The sequence below is a fragment of the Heptranchias perlo genome, chromosome 11, assembly GCF_035084215.1.
Source record: "Heptranchias perlo isolate sHepPer1 chromosome 11, sHepPer1.hap1, whole genome shotgun sequence".
NCBI lineage: Eukaryota > Metazoa > Chordata > Chondrichthyes > Hexanchiformes > Hexanchidae > Heptranchias > Heptranchias perlo.
In genome coordinates, this window is record NC_090335.1 from 3,071,270 (window position 1) to 3,094,947 (window position 23,678).

At 43.6% G+C, this 23,678-nt stretch overlaps 1 protein-coding gene across 1 annotated transcript in view; it reads left to right on the forward strand.

Moving 5' to 3' along the window:
- LOC137327047 (phosphorylase b kinase regulatory subunit alpha, liver isoform-like) overlaps positions 1 to 22,885 on the forward strand; it is a 165,460-nt gene extending 142,575 nt beyond the window's left edge. Inside the window, exons 30-32 of the mRNA XM_067992432.1 lie at positions 4,324 to 4,377; positions 16,772 to 16,972; positions 18,126 to 22,885. Coding sequence (XP_067848533.1) covers positions 4,324 to 4,377; positions 16,772 to 16,972; positions 18,126 to 18,299 — 429 coding nt within the window. The 3' untranslated portion in view covers positions 18,300 to 22,885. The remainder of the gene's footprint in view (positions 1 to 4,323; positions 4,378 to 16,771; positions 16,973 to 18,125) is intronic.
- The last annotated feature ends 793 nt before the right edge of the window (positions 22,886 to 23,678 follow it).

A 23,678-nucleotide genomic window follows, 5' to 3' on the forward strand; every position in this document is an offset into this window, starting at 1 on the left:
TCACTGACACACATTCACAATATCACTGACACACATTCACAATATCACTGACACATTCACAATATCACTGACACCAATTCACAATATCACTGACACATTCACAATATCACTGACACACATTCACAATATCACTGACACCAATTCACAATATCACTGACACACATTCACAATATCACTGACACATTCACAATATCACTGACACATTCACAATATCACTGACACATTCACAATATCACTGACACACATTCACAATATCACTGACATATTCACAATATCACTGACACATTCACAATATCACTGACACATTCACAATATCACTGACACACATTCACAATATCACTGACATATTCACAATATCACTGACACATTCACAATATCACTGACACATTCACAATATCACTGACACACATTCACAATATCACTGACATATTCACAATATCACTGACACATTCACAATATCACTGACACCAATTCACAATATCACTGACACCAATTCACAATATCACTGACACATTCACAATATCACTGACACATTCACAATATCACTGACATATTCACAATATCACTGACACACATTCACAATATCACTGACATATTCACAATATCACTGACACACATTCACAATATCACTGACACATTCACAATATCACTGACACACATTCACAATATCACTGACACATTCACAATATCACTGACACACATTCACAATATCACTGACATATTCACAATATCACTGACACACATTCACAATATCACTGACATATTCACAATATCACTGACACACATTCACAATATCACTGACACATTCACAATATCACTGACACACATTCACAATATCACTGACATATTCACAATATCACTGATACACATTCACAATATCACTGACACCAATTCACAATATCACTGACACATTCACAATATCACTGACACACATTCACAATATCACTGACACATTCACAATATCACTGACACATTCACAATATCACTGACACATATTCACAATATCACTGACACATTCACAATATCACTGACGCACATTCACGATATCACTGACATGAATTCACAATATCACTGACACACATTAGAATCATCGAAACGTTGCAGCACAGAAGGGGGCCATTCATCCCATCGAGTCTGCGCCAGCTCTATGCAAGAGCAATCCAGCCAGTCCCACTGCCCCGCCCTATCCGCGTAGCACTCAAATTTTTTCCCTTCAAGTACTTATCTAGTTCCCTTTTGAAGGCCCTGATTGAATCTGCCTCCACCACCCCCTCAGTCAGTACATTCCAGATCCTAACCATTTGCTGCGTAAAAAAGTTTTTCCTCATGTCACCTTTGGCTCTTTTGCCAATCACCTTAAACCTATGTCCTCTTGTTCTACATCCTTCTGCCAATGGGAACAGTTTCTCTCTATCTATTCTGCCTAATCCCTTCATGATTTTGAATACCTCTATCAAATCTCCTCTCAACCTTCTCTGTTCCAAGGAGAACAACCCCAGCTTCTCCAGTCTATCCATGTAACTAAAGTCCCTCATCCCTGGAATCATTCTAGTAAATCTCTTCTGCACCCTCTTTAAGGCCTTCATCTCCTTCCTAATGTGCAGTGCCCAGAAATGGACACAATACTCCAGTTGTAGTCAAATCAGTGTTTTATAAAGGTTCATCATGACCTCCTTGCTTTTGTACTCTATGCCTCTATTTATAAAGCCCAGGATCCCGTATGCTTTTTTAACCGCTTTCTCAACTGTCCTGCCACCTTCAATGATTTGTACACATATACCCCCAGATCTCTCTGTTCCTCCACCCCTTTTAGAATTGTGCCCTTTAGTTTATATTGTCTCTCTTCGTTCTTCCTACCGAAATGTATCACTTCACACTTCTCTGCATTAAATTTCATCTGTCAGGTGTCCGCCCATTCCACCAGCCTGTCTATATCCTCTTGATGTCTGTCACTATCCTCCTCACTGTTCACTACACTTACAAGTTTTGTGTCAAATGCAAATTTTGAAATTGTGACCTGTACACCCAAGTCTAAGTCATTAAAATATATCAAGAAAAGCAGTGGTCCCAGCACCGACCCCTGGGGAACACCACTGTACACCTCCCTCCAGTCCGAAAAACAACCGTTCACCACTACTCTCTGTTTCCTGTCACTTATCCAGTTCTGTATCCATGTTGCTACTGCCCCCTTTATTCCATGGGCCACAATCTTGATGTCAAGCCTATTATGCGGCACTTTATCAAACGCCTTTTGAAAGTCCATATACACCACATCTACCCTCTCTGTTACCTCATCAAAAAACTCTATCAGATTAGTTAAACACGATTTGCCTTTAACAAATCCGTGCTGGCTTTCCCTAATCAATCCACACTCGTCCAAGTGACTGTCAATTCTGTCCCAGATTATCGTTTCTAAAAGTTTCCCCAACACTGAGGTTAAACTGACCGGCCTGTTGTTGCTGGGTTAATCCTTACACCCTTTATTGAACAAGGGTGTAACATTTGTAATTCTCCAGTCCTCTGGCACTGCCCCCGTATCTAAGGATGTTTGGAAGATTATGGTCAGTACCTCCGCAATTTCCACCTTTACTTCCCTCAGCAACCTAGGATGCATCCCATCCGGACCGGGTGACTTATCTACTTTAAGTACAGCCAGCCTTTCTAGTACCTCCTCTTTATCAATTTTTAGCCCATCCAGAATCTCAATTATATCTTCCTTTACTGAGACTCTGGCAGCATCTTCTTCCTTGGTAGAGACAGATGCAAAGTACTCATTTAGTACCTCGGCCATTCCCTCTGCCTCAATGAGTAGATTCCTTTATGGTCCCTAATTGGCCCCACCCCTCCTCTTACTACCCGTTCACTGTTTACATGCCTATAGAAACTTTTGGATTCCCTTTTATGTTGGTCGCCAGTCTATTCTCATACTCTCTCTTTGCCCCTCTTATTTCCTTTTTCACTTCGGCTCTGAACTTTCTATAGGGAGCCTGGTTCTCACTTGTGTTATCATCCTGACATCTGTCATATGCCCCTTTTTTCTGCTTCATCTTACTCTCTATCTCTTTTGTCACCCAGGGAGCTCTGTCTTTAGTTACCCTACCTTTCACCGTCGTGGGAATGTACCTGGACTGTACCCGAACCATCTCCTCCTTAAATTACGGTTTTGCCTGCCAATCTTTGATTCCAGTTGTTTCACATTCACAATATCACTGACACGCATTCATAAGATCTTACAATATGTTTAGAAAAAGCCTGAGTTTTATGTGCTATAAAATTAACTTTATTTCGTACCATATATTCTGTCTACTTTTTTATTATTTCTCGGGATGTGTGTCATCTCTGGCAAGGTCAGCATTTATTGCCTATCGCTAGGTATCCTGAGAAGGTGGTGGTGGGCCTTCTTGAACTGCTGTGGTACATGTTAGATATATGGCCCAGTTTTAAAGGGGATGCAAGAACAGAAAGACCTGGGGGTTCACATATACAAATCTATGAAGGTGGCAGGAGAAGTTGATACAACTATTAAAAGAGCATACGGGAACCTTGGCTTTATTAATAGAGGCATAGAGTACAAAAACAAGGAAGTCATGCTAAACCTTTATAAAACACTGGTTAGGCCCCAGCTGGAATATTGTGTCCAATTCTGGGCACCACACTTTCGGAAGGATGTCAATGCCTTGGAGAGGGTGCAGAGGAGATTTACTGGAATGGTACCAGGAATGAGGGACTTCAGTTATGTGGATAGACTGGAGAAGCTGGAATTGTTCTCCTTAGAACAGAGAAGAGTAAGGGGAGAATTAATAGAGGTGTTTAAAATTATGAAGTGTTTTGAACTGGTAGGAGGGTCGGTAATCAGAGGATACAGATTTAAGATAATTGGCAAAAGAACCAAAGGGGAGATGAGGAGAATTTTTTTACGCAGCGAGTTGTTCTGATCTGGAATGCACTGCCTGAAAGGGCGGTGGAAGCAGATTCAATAATAACTTTCAAAAAGGAAATGGATATATTTGCAGGGTTATGGGGAAGAGCAGGCGAGTGGCACTAATTGGATAGCTCTTTCAAAGAGCTGGCACAGGCACAATGGGCCGAATGGCCTCCTTCTGTGCTGTATGATTCTGAGATATATAGTATTAACTAATGCAAATATTAAGTCATGAAACCATTGTGTTTACGGATATCAAATTCAAAGACACTTCTGCACTGTTTGTCCCCTTTGAAAATGTGACCTCATTGTATGAAGCACTTTGAGACCTTTTCAATGTAATAGGCGCTACGTAAATGCAAGTGATTTTATTTTATTCCTTGTCTTATTTTTAATTTTAGTGCCATGGTCTTTCTATTGATGGCTATGTACTTCCTTCTTCAACCACAAGAGAGGTAAGTCCCGAATAATCTGTATACTCAATTCCTGTATCACTGATGTCCAGGTACTGCAAATTGTGGTGTAACTTCGATATTAAAATTGTCTTTTCAGTACAATTCCGATAACTTAAAATTTTAAAAGCTGCACTCTTATACTTTGATACAAAACCTGCATGAAGGTGCATAGATTTCTGAGTAAGATATGATTTTCACAATTTAATTTGAATTTAAAATATTAGTTTTGAAACTGCATTGATATTGATGTGTTGCGGAATGGCCAATGTTGTTTAGTCAGGCTGGTCAGTAAGGACCACATTTCGATATAAGCTGTCGATTTGGAGCCTGTTAAATTCTCAGTGATATTTAAATAGTTAATGGCTTTTGCTACCTTGAATGTGTTAACAAGTTGTGAATTTTATTAGTTGACATTCACAGCTGTTATTTTCTAGCCTTTGTTCAAATCCAGTTGCATCATGGCGACTGTCTTCAGTTTCCCTCCGTTATTTGTGAAGGGACCCATGGCCTGTGTTTAATATCCAGAAGTAGGTCTTGGGAGCCTGTAAACCTCCATCAACCAACCTCCTCGTGGCTTCATTATCTGCTTGTCCGTGGGTAGGAGCGGCATTGGAGAAAGAGGGTGAGCAGATCCTGCAGCTGGCAACTGCCTCTCACACATACGCTCAGTGTGAGGACTCCCAGGGGACTGGGAAATGTGAATTGGGTGAACGGTGCATTCCATTCATGTGCCGACACTGACAACTGAAGTGCTCTGCTCCATCACTTCACTTAGTTCTGCCCGCCCTCTGCCCAGGGACACGCACAGGTAAATTTACAAAAATTTACGGCAGCAGGTCAGTTTAAAACAAACAAAGTCTTTAATCCGACAATTAATTTGCATTTGGAATGAATGGGGTTGGTTGGAGTTTGCAATTTCTTGAACGTTCCAAAACAAAATTGCCGCAGTGGAGACCATTTAAAAGGGGACCTGTCAGGAGTTCGAACTGAGCACTCTGAACATGCAAAAGTGCCCCGGTATTTGTCCCCACAAGATTGTTCACGTAATCTAGGGAAGATTACTGGCAGAGACTCACAACACTTTAGAGTCATAGAGTCATAGAGTTATACAGCACGGATAGAGGCCCTTCGGCCCATCGTGTCCGCGCCGGCCATCAAGCCCAGTCTAATCTAATCCCATATTCCAGCATTTGGTCCGTAGCCTTGTATGCTATGGCATTTCAAGTGCTCATCCAAATGCTTCTTGAATGTTGTGAGGGTTCCTGCCTCCACAACCCTTTCAGGCAGTGAGTTCCAGACTCCAACCACCCTCTGGGTGAAAAAGTTCTTTCTCAAATCCCCTCTAAACCTCCCGCCTTTTACCTTGAATCTATGCCCCCTTGTTATAGAACCCTCAACGAAGGGAAAAAGCTCCTTAGTATCCATCCTATCTATGCCCCTCATAATTTTGTACACCTCAATCATGTCCCCCCTCAGCCTCCTCTGCTCCAAGGAAAACAAACCCAATCTTCCCAGTCTCTCTTCATAGCTGAAGCGCTCCAGCCCTGGTAACATCCTGGTGAATCTCCTCTGCACCCTCTCCAAAGCGATCACATCCTTCCTGTAGTGCGGCGACCAGAACTGCACACAGTACTCCAGCTGTGGCCTAACCAGTGTTTTATACAGCTCCATCATAACCTCCTTGCTCTTATATTCTATGCCTCGGCTAATAAAGGCAAGTATCCCATATGCCTTCTTTACCACCTTATCTACCTGTTCCACCGCCTTCAGGGATCTGTGAACTTGCACACCAAGATCCCTCTGACCCTCTGTCTTGCCTAGGGTCTTCCCATTCATTGTATATTCCCTTGCCTTGTTAGTCCCTCCAAAGTGCATCACCTCGCACTTTTCCGGGTTAAATTCCATTTGCCACTGTTCCGCCCATCTGACCAACCCATCTATATCGTCCTGCAGACTGAGGCTATCCTCCTCGCTATTTACCACCCTACCAATTTTTGTATCATCAGCGAACTTACTGATCATACCTTTTACATTCATATCCAAGTCGTTAATGTAGACCACAAACAGCAAGGGTCCCAGCACCGATCCCTGTGGTACCCCACTGGCCACAGGCTTCCAGTCACAAAAACAACCTTCGACCATCACCCTCTGCCTTCTGCCACTAAGCCAGTTTTGTATCCAAAGTGCCAAGGCACCCTGGATTCCATGGGCTCGTACCTTCTTGACCAGTCTCCTGTGCGGGACTTTATCGAAGGCCTTACTGAAATCCATGTATACCACATCCACTGCGTTACCCTCATCCACACGCCTAGTCACCCCCTCAAAAAATTCAATCAAATTAGTCAGACATGATCTTCCCTTGACAAAGCCATGTTGACTATCCCTGATTAATCCTTGCTTCTCCAAGTGGAGACTAATTTTGTCCTTCAGAATTTTTTCCAATAATTTTCCTACCACTGATGTTAGGCTCACTGGCCTGTAGTTCCCCGGTTTTTCCCTACTCCCCTTCTTGAATAATGGTACTACATTAGCGGTTCTCCAGTCCTCTGGCACATCCCCTGTGGCCAGAGAGGTTCTGAATATATGTGTCAGAGCCCCCGCAATCTCCTCCTTTGCCTCACACAGTAGCCTGGGATACATTTCGTCCGGGCCTGGGGATTTATCCATTTTTAGGCCTGCTAAAACCGCCAATACCTCCTCCCGCTCGATGTTAATATGTTCGAGTATATCACAGTCCCCCTGCCGTATTTCTATGTCTACATCGTCCTTCTCCATAGTGAAAACAGATGCAAAAAATTCATTTAGAACCCCTCCTACATCTGCCGGCTCCACACACAGATTGCCATTTTTGTCCCTAATGGGCCCTATTTTTTCCCTAGTCATCCTCTTACCCTTAATATACTTATAAAACATCTTAGGATTTTCCTTTATTTTGCTCGCCAGTGTTTTTTCATGGCCCCTCCTTGATCTCCTAATTTCTTTTTTAAGTATCCCCCTGCACTTTTTGTACTCCTCTAGGGCTTCCTCCGTCTTTAGCCTTTTGTATCTGCCAAAAGCCCTCCTTTTTTTCCTAATCCATTCTCGTATATCCCCTGACATCCAAGGTTCCCTGGAGTTCTTGGAACCACCCTTGACCTTTACGGGAACATGTTGCCATTGTATGGTCTCAGTCTCCCTTCTGAAAGACTCCCATTGCTCCGATGCGGATTTTCCTACAAGCAGCTGATCCCAGTCCATTTTGGCCAGATCCTGCCTTATCCTATTAAAATCGGCCTTCCCCCAATTTAGAACCTTTATTTCCGGCCCCTCCCTGTCCTTTTCCATGACCACCTTAAATCTCACTGAATTATGGTCACTGTCACCAAAGTGCTCACCGACGAGCACTTCTTCCACTTGGCCGGCCACATTCCCTAGAATTAGGTCCAGTACCGCCCCCTCTCTTGTAGGACTTTCTACATGCTGGCTCAAAAAGCTCTCCTGGATGCACGTTAAGAATTTTGTACCCTCTAAGCCTTTTACACTCTGAGTATCCCAGTTAATATTGGGGAAGTTGAAATCCCCCACTATTATTACCCTATTATTTGCACAATTTTCTGAGATTTGCCTACATATCTGTTCCTCTATCTCCCCCTGACTGTTTGGGGGCCTATAGTACACTCCCATCAAAGTGCTTGCCCCCTTTTTGTTTTTAAGCTCCACCCATATGGCCTCATTTGAGGAACCTGCTAATATATCATCCCTCCTTATGGCAGTAATTGATTCTTTAATTAATATTGCGACCCCCCCTCCTCTTATACCTCCCCCTCTGTCACGCCTGAAGATTCTGTACCTCGGAATATTGAGCTGCCAGTCTTGCCCCTCCCTCAACCATGTCTCTGTGACAGCAACAATATCATACTCCCATGTGTTTATCAACACCTTCAGTTCATCCACCTTATTCGCAAGACTCCTTGTATTAAAATAGATGCCATCCAGCCTTGCCCTCACATATTTGCCCTGTCTTCCAAGCTGACTTGTTTTTTTCTCAATATTTGGCTGCACATCACCCCCTATTGTAGCTCCACTCTGTATCCCATCCCCCTGCCAAGTTAGTTTAAACCCCCCCCAACAGTGCTAGCAAACCTCCCCGCAAGGATATTTGTCCCGCTCTGGTTCAGGTGCAACCCGTCCGACTTGTACAAGTCCCACCTTCCCCAGAAGCAGGCCCAGTGATCCAGGAAACTGAAACCCTCCCTCCTGCACCAACTCTTTAGCCACGCATTCATCTGTTCTATCCTCCTATTTCTATACTCACTAGCCCGTGGCACTGGGAGTAATCCAGAGATTACAACCTTTGAGGTCCTGCTCTTTAATCTGCTACCTAGCTCCCTAAATTCTTGATGCAGGACCTCATCTCCCTTCCTACCTATGTCGTTGGTCCCAATGTGGACCACGACCTCTGCCTGCTCACCCTCCCCCTTGAGAATGCCCTGAAGACGCTCAGTGACATCTATGACCCTGGCACCAGGGAGGCAACAAACCATCCTGGAGTCACGTTTACGGCCACAGAAACGCCTGTCTGTTCCCCTTACGATAGAATCCCCTACCACTATAGCTCTTCCACTCTTTTTCCTCCCAGCCTGTGCAGCAGAGCTACCCCTGGTGCCAGGAAGTTGGCTGCTGCTGCCTTCCCCTGATAAGTCATCCCCCTCAACAATATCCAAAGCGGTATATTTGTTTGAGAGGGGGACGGCCACAGAGGACCCCTGCACTGCCTGCCTGCTCCTCTTACTCTGCCTGGAGGTCACCCAATTACTTCCTGCCTGTACAACCTTTACCTGCGGTGTGACCATCTCACTAAACGTGCTGTCCACGACGTTCTCAGCATCGCGAATGCTCCATAATGAATCCATCCGCAGCTCCAGTGCCGCAATGCGGTTTGTCAGTAGCTGCAGCTGGATACATTTCCCGCACACATGGTCGTCAGGGACACCGGAAGGGTCCCTGATTTCCCACATAGAGCAGGAAGAGCATAACACGGGGCTGGGCTGTCCTGACATGACTTACCCTTTAACTAATTAATTCAAATTAAATGAATCCCACCAATTTCACTTCAATTTAAAGGTATACTCAAGGGCCCTTGCTGAACAGAGACCCGAGAATCCACAGACTCTAACCTTAGACAAATTCAGCAGGAAAATACTCACCAACCAATCACTTACCTCTTCCTTGGTGACGTCCCACTTTGGATTACTTTTTGCTTATTTATCTTAGGTCCAGGAGTTAAGTCCCTGAAAACAAAATATAAAAACGAACCTACCCTTAAAATTCCCTCTACCCCCCAAAAGGTTAGAGGAGGTGGGAGGGTGGGAGTCACTACTAGTGTAGTGTCTCGGGTTTAGCAACCGCTCCACCTATATACGGGTACCAGTGAATTGGCCCCGCCCCCTGCCTTTGAAAAAGCCGCGAAGCTCCTTCCCCGCTGGGGAAAAAGACTCACGTAGGTGAGTTTAATCACTCACCTCAGGCCTCCGCTGCTCCCTTTATCGACTCGCCAATCACCTACCCGCTGTCCTGTGACCTCAATCCTTGTTTTTTTCACCGATTGCCTCTCTGCGGGTAGGCCCTCGAGCCTGGGCCTTTAGTAGTCTCCGAGTCCCGCGCTCTCTCCTAGGTCCGCTCCCGCCTGTAGCTCCGCTCCGAGTGCCATATAGCACAATGTGTTCGAATTCCAACTTATTACTTGTTCTCCAGCTTGTGTTTTGAATCAAGAAATTAAGGTGTAACCTGTCCGTTATTTTAATGAAAAAGGCTAATGGAATGTTAGCCTTCATTTCAAGGGGACTGGAATACAAAGGGATGGTAGTGATGCTACAGTTATCAGAAACCTTGGTCCCACCGTATCTGGAGAACTGCGTTCAGTTCTGGGCACCATGGGCACAATTTTAACTTTGAAATCTGGGGGCGGAGGGACAGACAAAATCGGGCATTTCTGGAGCGGGAAGGAATCCGGGCTCCAACCCGCCGAAAAACACACACGACCCAGGGCCAGGGTGTGGGCAGTTCACAAACCCGGAAGTCCCACCAGCAATTAAAGCCGGTGGGATGATATTTAAACCAGGAATTGAACTAATTAAAGTGCTTGAAATCTTCATTAACGTAGTTAATCATGCTGGGAAACGATTTCAGCGCTGTCTCAACACGTTTCCCGTGCTGTGTGAAACATGCCATGGGAAATTAGGCGAGTTGCAGCCGGCAGCCAGTTGGCCATTTAAATCCCTGTTTGACAGATGGGGATAAAAGGTGAGTTATTCCAGCAGGGCACTCAGTTCTCTCAGACAAACTTTTGGCTGGGAGATCTTTGTGTTTAGACTGAAAATTCTTGGTTCCACTCAGAATTCTTCTGTTCACACATATTTACCAACTTTGCGGACCCCCCCAAACTGACACCATCAGGATGGGGGGCGCGATGGCTGCATTCGCCAGTACATCCGAGGACGAGCAACATCACCAGCCTCGCCAGGCACACCGTCCACCTCCGCCACGTGGAGCTCCACAACACAGTGCTGCGCCACAGGGACCTGCACAAGGGCATGGAGGGTAACAACAGAGAGAGCGGCATCACAGGAGACACTACCCACGCAATAGGGTCTACAGACCGAGGCACAGCTTCCTGGACCTCTCTGAGCAGCAGTGCATACAGAAGCTCAGAGTCAGTCATCAAGTGGCCGCAGACATTTGTCGCCTCCTTCATGCCGAGCTGCTCCCGGCTGAGCCTGGTGGCATGTCATTACCGGTCGCAGTTAAAGTCACCACTGCCCCTAACTTCTTCGCCTCCAGATCATTCCAGGGTGCCACCGGGGACATCTCCGGGGTCTCTCAGTCGTCTGCACACAAGTGCATAAGGCAGGTCACCGACGGCTTGTTTCGCAGGGCTCCGCACTATGTCAACTTCCCCATGGACGACCTCAGCCAGACGGAGAGGGCAGTGGGATTCCACGCTGTGTCTGGCTTCCCACGGGTGCAGGGTGTAATCGATTGCACCCATATAGCAATACGAGCACCTCCACACGAGCCAGGACTGTTCATCAACAGGAAGGGCTATCACTCCATCAACAATCAGCTCATCTGTGATCACCGCAAAAGGCTTCTTCATGTGTGCACCAGATACCCTGGCAGCTGCCACGATTCATTCATTCTGAGGGAATCCAACAACCCGCCCCTCTTCCACGCACTGAACAACCTTAAGGGCTGGCTCCTCGGGGACAAGGGATACCCCCTGTGCACGTGGCTCATGACACCTCTGAGGAACCCCATCAGCGAGCAACAGCGTCAACACAACGACAGTCACACCGCCACAATTGGACATGTTATAGGGCTGCTGAAGATGCGATTTTGGTGCCTCGATCGTTCTGGGGGAGAGCTTCAATATACACCAGACAGAGTGGGACGCATTATAGTCATCTGTTGTGTCCTGCACAACATGGCACAACAGAGAGGGGTGCCAGTTGAGGAGGCCCCACCCCCTCATCCAGCATCCACATCAGCCATCTACATTGAAGAGGAGGAGGGGCAACCCATGGGCAGAGCATTGGCTCACCTGGCTGCTCGTGAGGCCAGGGAGTCACTGATATTTGAACAATCCTCATAAGGACATCTGCAAAGTGAGAATAGTCCAGTCCTCAGACCACCTGGAAAGAGCAACGTCAACACTAGCACAAAACAGTCCTGCAACTACACATACCCCCACTGTAAAGTGACCCACTGGGTGGCATCAAGTGTCGCCGTTCATGATGAAGCACATGAAAGGGCCCTCTCACAAAAGCACGTCAAGAATGGGCACGATGTGGTGAGAATGATAACTTTAATGTGAATTTAACAAAAACCAAATATAAATGAAAAACATGACAGTTGTCCAACACCCTTGTGCATCCCCTTCGTGATCACAAAACCTTCGCCTTTCACTTCCTACTACTTCTACGTGGTGTCTCCCCTGTGGCTGCAGCAGAGGTAGTGGCGGGTTGCTCGTGTTCATGCCCGGACTGTTGAGATGCTCTCGGCCTACACCCTCTGGGTTTTGGAGCCCGTGAGAGCCCCTCCAAAGACTGCTCCACCCGCACCTGTGCAAGGGCAGACTTGGCCACCTGGAGAGAAGGCAGCATTGTGGGTATTAAGGGGGAGGCAATGGGTGAGATGTGGGGGCGCTTTGAGTGGTGTCCCCACTTCCATGTCCCCTTTCGCCATCATCCCTCTCCTGGGCCAGAGTCACAACACTCCTACCACCCTGCTGGAGAACAGTTTGGAGGACACGTGTGAAGCCTTGTAAGTTTCTATCTGCCTGTTTAAGATGGCAGAATGTTGTTCACTCTGAGTCCGATCGGCCATTGTCGGGGACTGAATGGACTCATTTGTGAGCCGTGCTTGAAGCTCAACGGAGGCTAACCTTCTCTCCATCGCAGACATTCCTGCACTTACCTGTGCCACCATTCCACTCATGCAGGAGTTGGACTCCTCCATCCTCTGCGCGATTGTGGAGAGTGCGCGTGGCACCTGTTCCAGTACCTTCCAAATGTGCCGCTGTCGCTCGATCATTCTCCTTTAAAGGATGTTCCCTCGGGGTTCAGCATCTACGTCCAGCTGGGCAGAGCCTGGAGAGGAGTACATCCACTAAAGCGGACTCTCCACAGCTGCCCCTGCCACCAGTGTCTGCTCGTGCTCACTTGTGTGTGGTAACTCACCAGGTGCGAACCCAAGTAACTGACTACTAGGACCCACCGAGGTGTGAGTATCTGCGCTGGTGGATGGCTCACTGATATGTGACGGTGCATCTTCAGAGGCCGGGAGCTCCTCTGAGGAATCGCCCTCTCCCGTCACTTCAGTCGCTGAAGGGCCTGTAAGAGAACAGAAGGCAATATAAAGTATCATCACAGATGTGCCATGTTGCGATGAGCATACTGAGGTGTTCAACATGCCAGTTATTGTTAACATTAATTCATGTTGTGTGTGATGAATGTTAAAGTTTGTGGGCTGCCAGTCTCAGCGTCCCCGAGGGACAGACACTCAAGGGTCCGGCAGATCTCCAGGGCCTTCTTCTCCGCCTCTGAGAACCACTATTTAGTTGTGGCCCCCTTCCAGTCTTCGCCCTCTCATGTGCATTTTGCGCTTTCCTAGAAGGGGAGAAAGTACAGACGTGTAAGTGAGTGAGGGTGAAGTGGCCAACTGATGAATGTATTGGTTTGGGTGAGGCTGACTGTGAAAAAGGTGCATCAGAGGGTGAGTATCAGACAGAGACATCACATTGGATGAGGATTGGGGTGAGTGGTAGTGGTGGGGTCACAAATGGCAAGATAAGGAAGTGCAGGTAATTTGAGGATGAGGTTTGAGTGGGTGTGAGGAGTGATGTGATAGAGTAGTGTGGGCAGTGTAGAATGAGTTGGGTGGGGGGCGGTGATGTGGAAGACGGAGTGTAGGGGAATGAGTAAGTGTACTCACTTTTGCTGACCTAGTTAGGTCATTGAAGCGCTTCCTGCACTGGACCCAGATGCGGGAGATGTTGCTGCTGCTGGTGACCTCCTCCGCCACCTCGAGCCAGGCCTTCTTAGTGGCAGAGGCAGGGCGCTTCCTCCTGTCTGTTGGATACAGTGTCTCCCTCCTCCTCCTCACACCGCCCAGCAGCACCTCAAGTGAGGCGTCACTAAATCGCGGAGCTGCCCTGTCCCTCTGCTGCTCCATTATGCCCACTTGCTCCTTTGTCCAGCAATAACCATTGACGCAATGGCCCTTCAAATACAGTCACTCCCGCTGACAGCAGGTCATGCAGGTGCGCAGTCCGCCCGCTGGGCAGCTTTCAGACGCCAAACCCGAAAGCCATGTTAAGGGCCATCAATTAAGTCGCGATCACGTGGGTAACGGTAAGGATTTATTTTTCGGGTTTGCTGCGCGCCCATTGACCCCTCCCCCCACCCCACGCTGCCATCCCGCCATCTTATTAAAACCGTGCCCCACACCTCAGGAAGGATATATTGGCACCGCAGATTCACCCGAATGATACCGGGGCTAAAAGGGTTAAATTATGAGGGTAGGTTGCATAGACTAGGCTTGTATTCCCTCGAGTATAGAAGATTAAGGGGTGATCTAATTGAGGTGTTTAAGATGATTAAAGGATTTGATGGGGTCGATAGAGTGAAACTATTTCCTCTGGTGGGGGGAGTCCAGAACAAGGAGGCATAACCTTAAAATTAGAGCCAGGCTGTTCAGGGGTGATGTCTGGAAGCACTTCTTCACACAAAGGGGAGTGGAAATCTGGAACTCTCTCCTCCAGAAAGTGGGGGTCAATTGAAAATTTCAAAATTGAGATTGGTAAGATTTTTGTTAGGTAAGGGTATTAAGGGTTACGGAACCAAGGCGGGTAGATGGAGTTAAGATACAGATCAGCCATGATCTCATTGAATTGCAGAACAGGCTCGAGGGGCTGAATGGCCTCCGCCTGTTCCTATGTTCTGGTCATCAATAGGACTAGCACGATTGACCATAATGCATCGGCAGCCACTCTATGCAACATCCTGATAAAGCAGTTGGGAGCTACATACGGAGAGTGCTCAACTGTTTCTGCAGAGTTACAGACCTCTGAGGGGAGTACAGTCTCTGTAACCATGCATGGTAATAAAATAAATACTAACGGGACGTCCTGCTGTGACTCATGGGGATTATTACCTGCCAGGGCAGAAAATTTTAATCTGCTGAAGGGTCAAAGTCTCTTGAACTCTCCTGCATTCGAACACCAACTCAGCTGCAGCATCTTAGCCCCAACTTAACATCAACATTCTGGCCCAGACTTGGCTTCATTCTCTGGGCCTTGGATGTGATAAACACGTTAATACTATAGTGGAATGTAACACACAGAAATTGAGTGGCTGCAATGTGCAATACACAGCTAGCTATCTACTAAAAGAAGTTTGCCACTGACTTCTATTGGACGTCATTTAGAACCACAAATGGTAGTCACAATAGGCAAGTGACCGCTCTATAGAGATGGCAGCAAGTAGAGGTTGCATCATACATACTTATAGTTCGATTTCACTTCTCTTCATTAATTCACTATTTTAATATTGGGATTAATTAAATATAGTGCATTACATGAAATGCTGCACATTGAAAGATTTTAGTTTAGTTGTAATTATTAAGATTTTGAATAATTAATTAATATTTGATCCAGCTAATGCTCAGGATGTCTTAAAAGGAAAATATCTGCCAGCTGGATTGATACTAATGAATTGATCCTTGAGAGCCCATCTTAGCATCTCTTTTACAGTAAACAATTTTCTTTTGTCTATTTCAAAATTTGTAATAGTAAAACCAAGAAGGACATCACTGTCTTCCTGTCTGGTGACACGAATACCTGTCTAGCCCAGGAAACAATAGTCTTTGCATCTCAGGTGGCTGTTGCTGTTGTCAAAAAAACAGGTCCTTGGATTTATTTCCTATATACAGCCTAATAGGAACAGCAGATCAAGGAAACGGTCTACTAAATAATAGGCTTTACAGATACCCTGTGGCCTAAATATTCCCGGCACCACACTCATCTTTAAAGCGTAAAACGGGTGCCTGAGCGATCAATATAGCAGTCAGCACACGCCGCTCGTTCGGGCCAGAGGTGTGCCACCCGCCATATTGGATTGGGCTGCTCCAGAACTGTATTAAATGCTGATTAGAATATTTAAATAAGGGTCCTCCAACCACAAATCTGGAAACTGCCTGTCTCCCCTTTCACTTCACATGTTGGCCTACCCAGTGACCATCAGTAGGATTATTTGATTGAAGTGCGCTACAGACTAGCTATGTGTCTATGCATGTTCAATTTCCAGGGGGGTCACGAGCTAGTCATTAGAAGCCAGAACCTTGGCTCTTCCTAGTCCATATCACAGAGAGTAGTCACAGTGCCCTTATTGCTGGCCCAGCTAGGAGCAGTTAAATCAACATATACCAAGAATTACGGGGAGCGGGCAGGAAATTGGACATGAATTTAGATTTGAGGTTAGGATCAGATCAGCCATGATCTTATTAAATGGCGGAGCAGGCTCGAAGGGCTGATTGGCCTACTCCTGCTCCTATTTCTTATGTTCTTAATTGAACCTGTAACCTTTCGATCTGTATGGCTTAGTGCTACCCCACTAGGACATTGGGAAAATTGGAATTTGCATTTTTATGGTGAAAAAAAAATCGACTTCCTTGGATTTGTCACCTGACCAGCCTAGAGAAAGAGCAAGATTCCTCCTTGGAAAGTGTCGTGTTATTGATCAAAGGAAAATATTGTTTTGTTTGGAAATTAGAGACAGCGCTTACTATTTTACTGACAGATTATTAACGTGGTTAATTTGTGCTCAAGTTAGCCATTTATTTCTTTTTTCCCTTTAAGATGACACCCCAAGAGATCAAATTTGCCGTTCATGTGGAGACTGTTTTGAACCATGTTCCTCAACCTGAATACAGACAGCTTCTGGTGGAAACGATACTGGTTCTGACTGTACTAGCAGATCTGGAGGTTCACAGCATTGGTGGTATAATCTGTGTGGACCGCATAGTGCATATCGCCAATGAGATTTTTTTGCAGGATCAGGTAACAGTTCTCAGATGCGTTTTTTTTTAACATATGTAGCAAACCCAATGTACTGTTATTACAAAAAGATCTTAAATTCTGATTGTATCATTTATATATAGTGAGAACCTGCTAATAGTGAACTCCTTTTATAGTGAGGAAATTGCTACATCCTAGTCAGATGTTCGGTAACTAAATTAATTTTCAGAAGATCCTAGAATTCGACAGCACTGAAGGAGGTCATTTGACACAAGACTCTGAAAGAACTATCTACTTCAGTCTATTCCCACACCCTTTTGCTATACACTTTTAGTTTTTTTCTTTTACTGCTAGGTCTCTAGGAGAAGTGATGGTTCAAATACCAAGAAACACTCCTGATCTTAAGGCATAAAGGCCACTTTTTATCAATCTGACATTCCAGTTTAGCGACAGCACAGTCAGTCAGAAATGAGGAAAGAGGAGTCTCGGACAGTTTTTTTTATTGCAGTTTTAGGTCAAGCTCACAACGGGGGGAGAAAACAAACATTGCAGCAGATTCTTTTATTCCAGAATCTTTCATTTGATACCAAGAATTCTGCAGTTTAAATTCAGGTGTAAAGAACTGCAGCAAGTTACTTCCTGCAATTCATCAAATTGTCATTCAGTAATAATCAAATACAGACCTTCAAATGTAAACTCATGATATTGTAGTAACAGCATTTAAATATGAAAACTTTCACTGTACTTATAAAATCACTAGATAATCTCCTATGCCAATGCTAAAAGTGCCTCAGTGAAAGTAGTCCTTGTATAGTGGTCCCTGTAAAAATGCTTCACTTAGTATAAAACCATTTTTCAGCCTCAGGATAAGGAGAAGACCTTGCTTGTGTTTAAAATGTACAAAAAATGAGCCTTGCAAACCAAATGGCTCTTTGCTTGTGAATAAAATATGATTTGGATTGGTAGGAAGGGCAATAAACGAGGAAAATAATTAAATCTTTATGTACATGTGAATGAGACTTGGATAAATAAATAAAACAAAATCTTTCTGCATTAAAAGGGCTGGAGGTTTGTAGTTGGTAGAAGAGGTTTGTCTGGAACACACCGTAATACTGTACTCAGCACGTGAAGTTAGAACTGTGTTTAGCTAACTTTTTACAATGTAAGCAATGTCCATCCTCTGTTTCTATTACAGAAATCCCTTGGTGCAAGTGACTGCTTTTTAGAGCTCGACTCAGCCACAAGAGTTTGCAATTTGTTCTATGACAGTGCTCCAAGTGGTAGCTATGGCACCATGACTTATTTGACAAAAGCTGTTGCTACGTATGTACAAGATGTCCTGCCAAACACTGGCTGTTTCATGCAATAGAAACATGAGCTGAGAATCAGTTATCAGTGTGATGAAGAGCATCCTTCTCACCTAATTGTTTTTCTGCTCCATCACAAAGAGTTTTAAGTGAACATATATCGAATAAAATGATGATAGCTGAATTGCAATAACACATGGGGTAACATAAACGGTGTGTCAGGCGAATGTTCTTTATATATGGCTATTATTTATTTGACACACAGTTATAACAAATTTTACATTTTGAAGTAATTGACAATATTTCACTCATTCGATACTGGCAGCTTTGAAGATTCACCTATAAATATATTTAACTGTTTGAAAAACAACTAAATCCTGTAGTTAGAAAAGTATAACCTAGCTACGCAAATATGTCTGAAAAGTTTTTTGTACACTTAGTAATGTATATACTAAAGCTACCGTTTGTCATTCTAATCTAGCAAAGCTTGTGAAGATGCTGTATACTATATCTTGATATTTAGTGGGAAATAACAGATAATTTTTTGATTCTATTAAGTTAGATTTATATAATTATGTGCATCATTGATATTTTCATAATCCTCAATGGTGATGTTTCACTAGTGAATATACAAACTATATTATGCATGAGAGAGATCTGGCCGATTTTGTTTGTATTCTATAAATTTATATGGATCAGAGTTAAAGGAACAATGAAGGTTTAACCTGCCCAAGAGCCATAACTTGGAGTATAGATTGAGTTGGGCCTTTCCTAATTATGAATTTTAGTAGAATGTGTTTAAATCGAAGTATGCATTTCATGAGTGCGGGGATAGGACAATGAGAGCACATGTAGCGATAGTGAGAGCTTATTATTGGGGTAAAATCAGGTCGTGCTTTAATGAATTTGTATGAATTTCCTCTGTTAATCCATTAAGTGTTAACACTTCCTTTACTATATCAACATAAATATCAATGCATCATTGTACTAATATTGCAGAGCAATATCCCATGGGGGCAGTGGTTTATATATCAGACAGAAAAATAGATTGAACTCCAACTTCTAAGAGTGCTCACTCAATCGAAGTTAAATGTGTTTAAATACATAGTAACCATGTCTCATAGACTTTGTTAAATAGAGGCCAACAATGAAACATTGTACATAGTTCAAGAGCAAAATGAAAAATACAAGCTGCTTGCAGTGTTTGCTGTAATGAATTCTGTACATTGCTTGTAGAATGTTTTTAATGCAAAATGTGAATTTTATTGTTTCTATTCTAAGAAAACCTAAACAAATGGTTGTGATATCAATCATAGAAAGTTGCGGCACAGAAGGAGGCCATTTGGCCCATCGTGTCCGTGCTGGCCGAGAAAGAGCTATCCAGCTTCATCCCACTTTCCAGCACTTTAAGTCACGGCACTTCAAGTGCGCATCCAAGTACTTTTTAAATGAGCTGAGGGTTTCTGCCAATGAGTTCCAGACCCCACCACCCTCTGGGTGAAAAAAATTCTCCTCAGCTCCCCTCTAATCCTTCTACCAATTACTTTAAATCTATGCCCCCTGGTTATTGACCCCTCTGCTAAGGGAAATAGGTCCTCCCTATCCACTCTATCTAGGCCCGTCATAATTTTATACACGCTACCGTAATGTTATTTCAAGTGATTGGCACTGATATTTCTCTGGTGTTTAACACCAGTTATGTTATTGGACAGTTCCAGGGATAACTGTGGCCAATTTGCCAACCAAACAACTAGCACACAGGTGATCTATAGGAGAGCTGTCTGCCAGTTATATGACAGAATGGGTGACAACAGCAGGACACTGGGAAGTCGAAACAATGTCCCCAGTGGAGAATGTTTGAATGGCCAATTACAAAGTGGGATGAAGCTCAGAAAACTGAAAACAGTGCATAAAGATTTTGTCATAAAGCTGCACATATTAATGATAGTTATAACATCATTATGTCTACTGTTGTGATCAGTAGTTGTCCTGAGGTTACTTTTAACAGTTTTCATTTTGCTCAAGCTTGAAATCACCACCTCATAGTAAAGATCATATACCCTCCAAAATACATGTACTGTATGGCTAGTTTAAAGATACGTAGAAATATTTGTAACATTAAAAAAAATTGTTGGATCTGCCAAGATGGTCCTGAACAGTAGCAGGTGACAGGTCATACTGCATGGGTCAAATGGCCTTTTCTCCACAACTACTTTCAATTTACTGATGTTTTCACTTCTCTCAGGCCTTTACTTTTATGAGAAATCCCTATGTAGATCAGTAACTATCAGGCTTAACAATAAATAGGCTTGAAGCACAGCCCTGGGCAATTACTGGGAACTTTCATTAGCAACGCAGTCTCTACTTGTGAAATAGTGACTTGGGTGCATGACATACATTTGCGTAGAAACAGTCTGACACAGTAACAGACTTTCCTTGAGCTGTAGTCAACAAATAAATGCAACCTTGCTGCAGGTCCACTTCATAAAACCAAACCAGATAAACCATTAATATTGAAACTACTTCAATAGCTTGCATTTAACGTAGTCAAATGTTCCAAGACATTTGACTACGCTAAGCTTCACAGGAATGTAATCAGCCAAAAATTGACATTGAGTCAAAGAAGGAGACATTAGAACAGGTGACCAAAAGCTTGGTCAAAGAGGTAGCTTTTATAGAGTGTCTTAAGGCAGGGGAAAGAGAGGTGGAGAGGGTCAGGGAGAGGATTCCAGACCTCAGGGCCTAGACGACTGAAGGCACGGCTGCCAATGGTGGGGGATGCACAAGAGGGTCGAATTGGAGGAGTGCAGAGAACTCAGAGGGTTGTAGGACTGGTGAAGATTACAGAGATAGGGGCGAGGCCATGGAGGGATTTAAAATTGATCAGAGGTGTTGCCAGACCGGGAGCCAATGCAGGTCAGCGAGCGCAGGGGGTGATGGGTGAACAGGACTTGGTGCGAGTTAGGACATTTCAGATTATTTACTTTCAGTTTTTTAGCCATTGTTCTAAAGACAACAGCAAATCAACAATTGTAGCTTTTAGTATTTTTAAAATTAATTAATTGTTTTATAAAACTAGGAGCAACATGAAGTTCAAAAGCAGTGAATCTCCAATGCAGTGTTGTATCTGCATGAACTCTGAATGTGTACTGACTTGCATTTTTTTTATAAACTGTGAGATTAAGGACAGAGTTTCCAGAAAAAGTGAGCTTTCTAACAAATGGCAGTGATATTTTATCTTTTTGAAAGTGATTGGAATATGTTTATTTTTGTTTTACTACATTGATAAAATTTATTCCATGTTATATCTACAATAATATTTGTTATGGCAATTTTTAAGAGAATCAGGGGGCTGAGAGGTCAGGATGTTTGCCACATCAGAACGCTTTGAAGGTAGAGCAATGCTTCTGTGTGTGTGTTTGTTTCTATCCTATTATCTGAGGCATGCTTCAATACAGAAATAGTCAGCTCTCAAATAACAAATAATTGTAATTATTTAGAGTATTGATACCCATATGTTGTCTGATTAGTTCATCATGACTTTAAAGAACTCGAGCTTTCACGTCCTTAATAAAGTGCTTGTTATTAATGTTTCCTTGTTATTAACGCTCTGCTATTCCGTATCTGGACCGTTGTTGAAACTGATTTCGTTTTTGCTCTTATTTTACTTTCTTAGTTCCAGATTTCTCAGTAATAACTGTGAATAATAATTGGTCCCCAAATGTGGATATTACTTTTTCTTTTAGAGAAGTACCAAGGTAGAGTAAGTGGGCTTTGTATCTGACTCCAATATTAATGAGTGAAAAGCTGATTAATAAACACGATTGTAGAACGAGACTCAACTTGTAGTACAGAGTTGTTGAAAATGTATTGTCCCCTCATAATAAACATACTATACTCCTTACTGTAGAAATCCTGTATACAGCACCAGGAAGCTTGAACATTTTCTTCACTAGATCTGTGGGTTTGGATTTTAAGAAACTAGTGATTTTTTTTTTTATGTGGTAATTGGTTGGCTATAAGTTGTAAATCTGTAGTAAACCAGTATAGTTTAATGCTTTTTGTTAACTTAAAAGTGGGATATGCTTATGAGATACAATGCATTTTGAATTAGATCTGCTGACTCATTTGTAAATAGTGAATTGTTTGATGTACATTAGTAATATAGCTTCGTTCTGACCAGCATATTTAATGTATTGAAGAAAAGATATCTTTAGTCTTTGTCAAAATGTATTGCAATAGCAGATGTTACCCAGTAAATACCTTTGCAAAGAATATGTAGGAAACGATTGTGATAAAATACTTGAAAGTAATTTAAAGACAAGGTTAACATTTAAAAACAATATCTGAAGGTGGCTTTGTATCTCCTTGTCTGAAATTCTTTCAAAGCAATTCCAAACCTCCCTTACCTCCGAAACCACATCAGAACACTTTGAAGGTGGAACAACGCTGCTTTGTGCATGTTTGTTGCTATCCTATATCTGAGGCATGCTTCAATGCAGAAATAGTTCTTAAATAACAAAACAATTGTAACCAGAATACCTTTTAAGTTTCAAACGAGTAAATGATCTTATATTTATGTTGTGTTTATGTTTCTAAGTATGTGAATAAAGTAGAGGAATGCGCGTCAGAAGTGCCTGTTCATTTACCTTGTGTTTACTTGTGGTTCCTTTACAATTTTGGTTAGGTTAATCTCAACTGATTTTCTTTTAAGATGGCTTAGCTACAAAACATTGTAATATCCTGTGAGAATGGGCTTATAACAAAATAACAACTTGCATTAATATAGCGCTTCACAGGAGCGATTATCAGACAAAAATTGCTACCGAGTCAAAGAAGGAAATAATTGGGACAGGTGACTAAAAGCTTAGTCAAAGAGGTAGGTTTTAAGGAGCATCTTAAAGGAGGTGGAAAGGTTAAGGAAAGGAATTCCAGAGCTTAAGGCGCGGCTGGCAATGGTGGGGTGAAGGAAGTGGGGGATACACAAGAGGACAGAGTTGGAGGAATGCAGAGATCTCGGAGGGTTTTAAGGCTTAACAAGGTTACAGGGATGAGGGGGTGTGGGGGGGGGCGAGGCCATAAAGGGATTTGAACACGAAGATGAGAATTTTAAATTTGAGGCATTGCTGGACCGGGAGCCAATGTAGGTCAGCGAGCACAGGGGTGATGGGTGAACGGTACCTTCTGTGAGTTAGGATACGGGCAGCAGAGTTTTAGGGGAATTCAAGTTTATGGAGAGTGGAAGATCAGAGACCGGCCAGAAGAGCACTGGAATAGTAAAGTTTGGAGGTAACAAAAGCATAGATGAGGGTTTCAGCAGCAGATGAGCTGAGGCAGGGGCGGAGACGGGCGATGTTACAGAGGTGGAAATAGGCGGTCTTGGTGATGGAGAGGATATGTGGTCAGAAGCTCATCTCAGGGTCAAATAGGACACCAAGGTT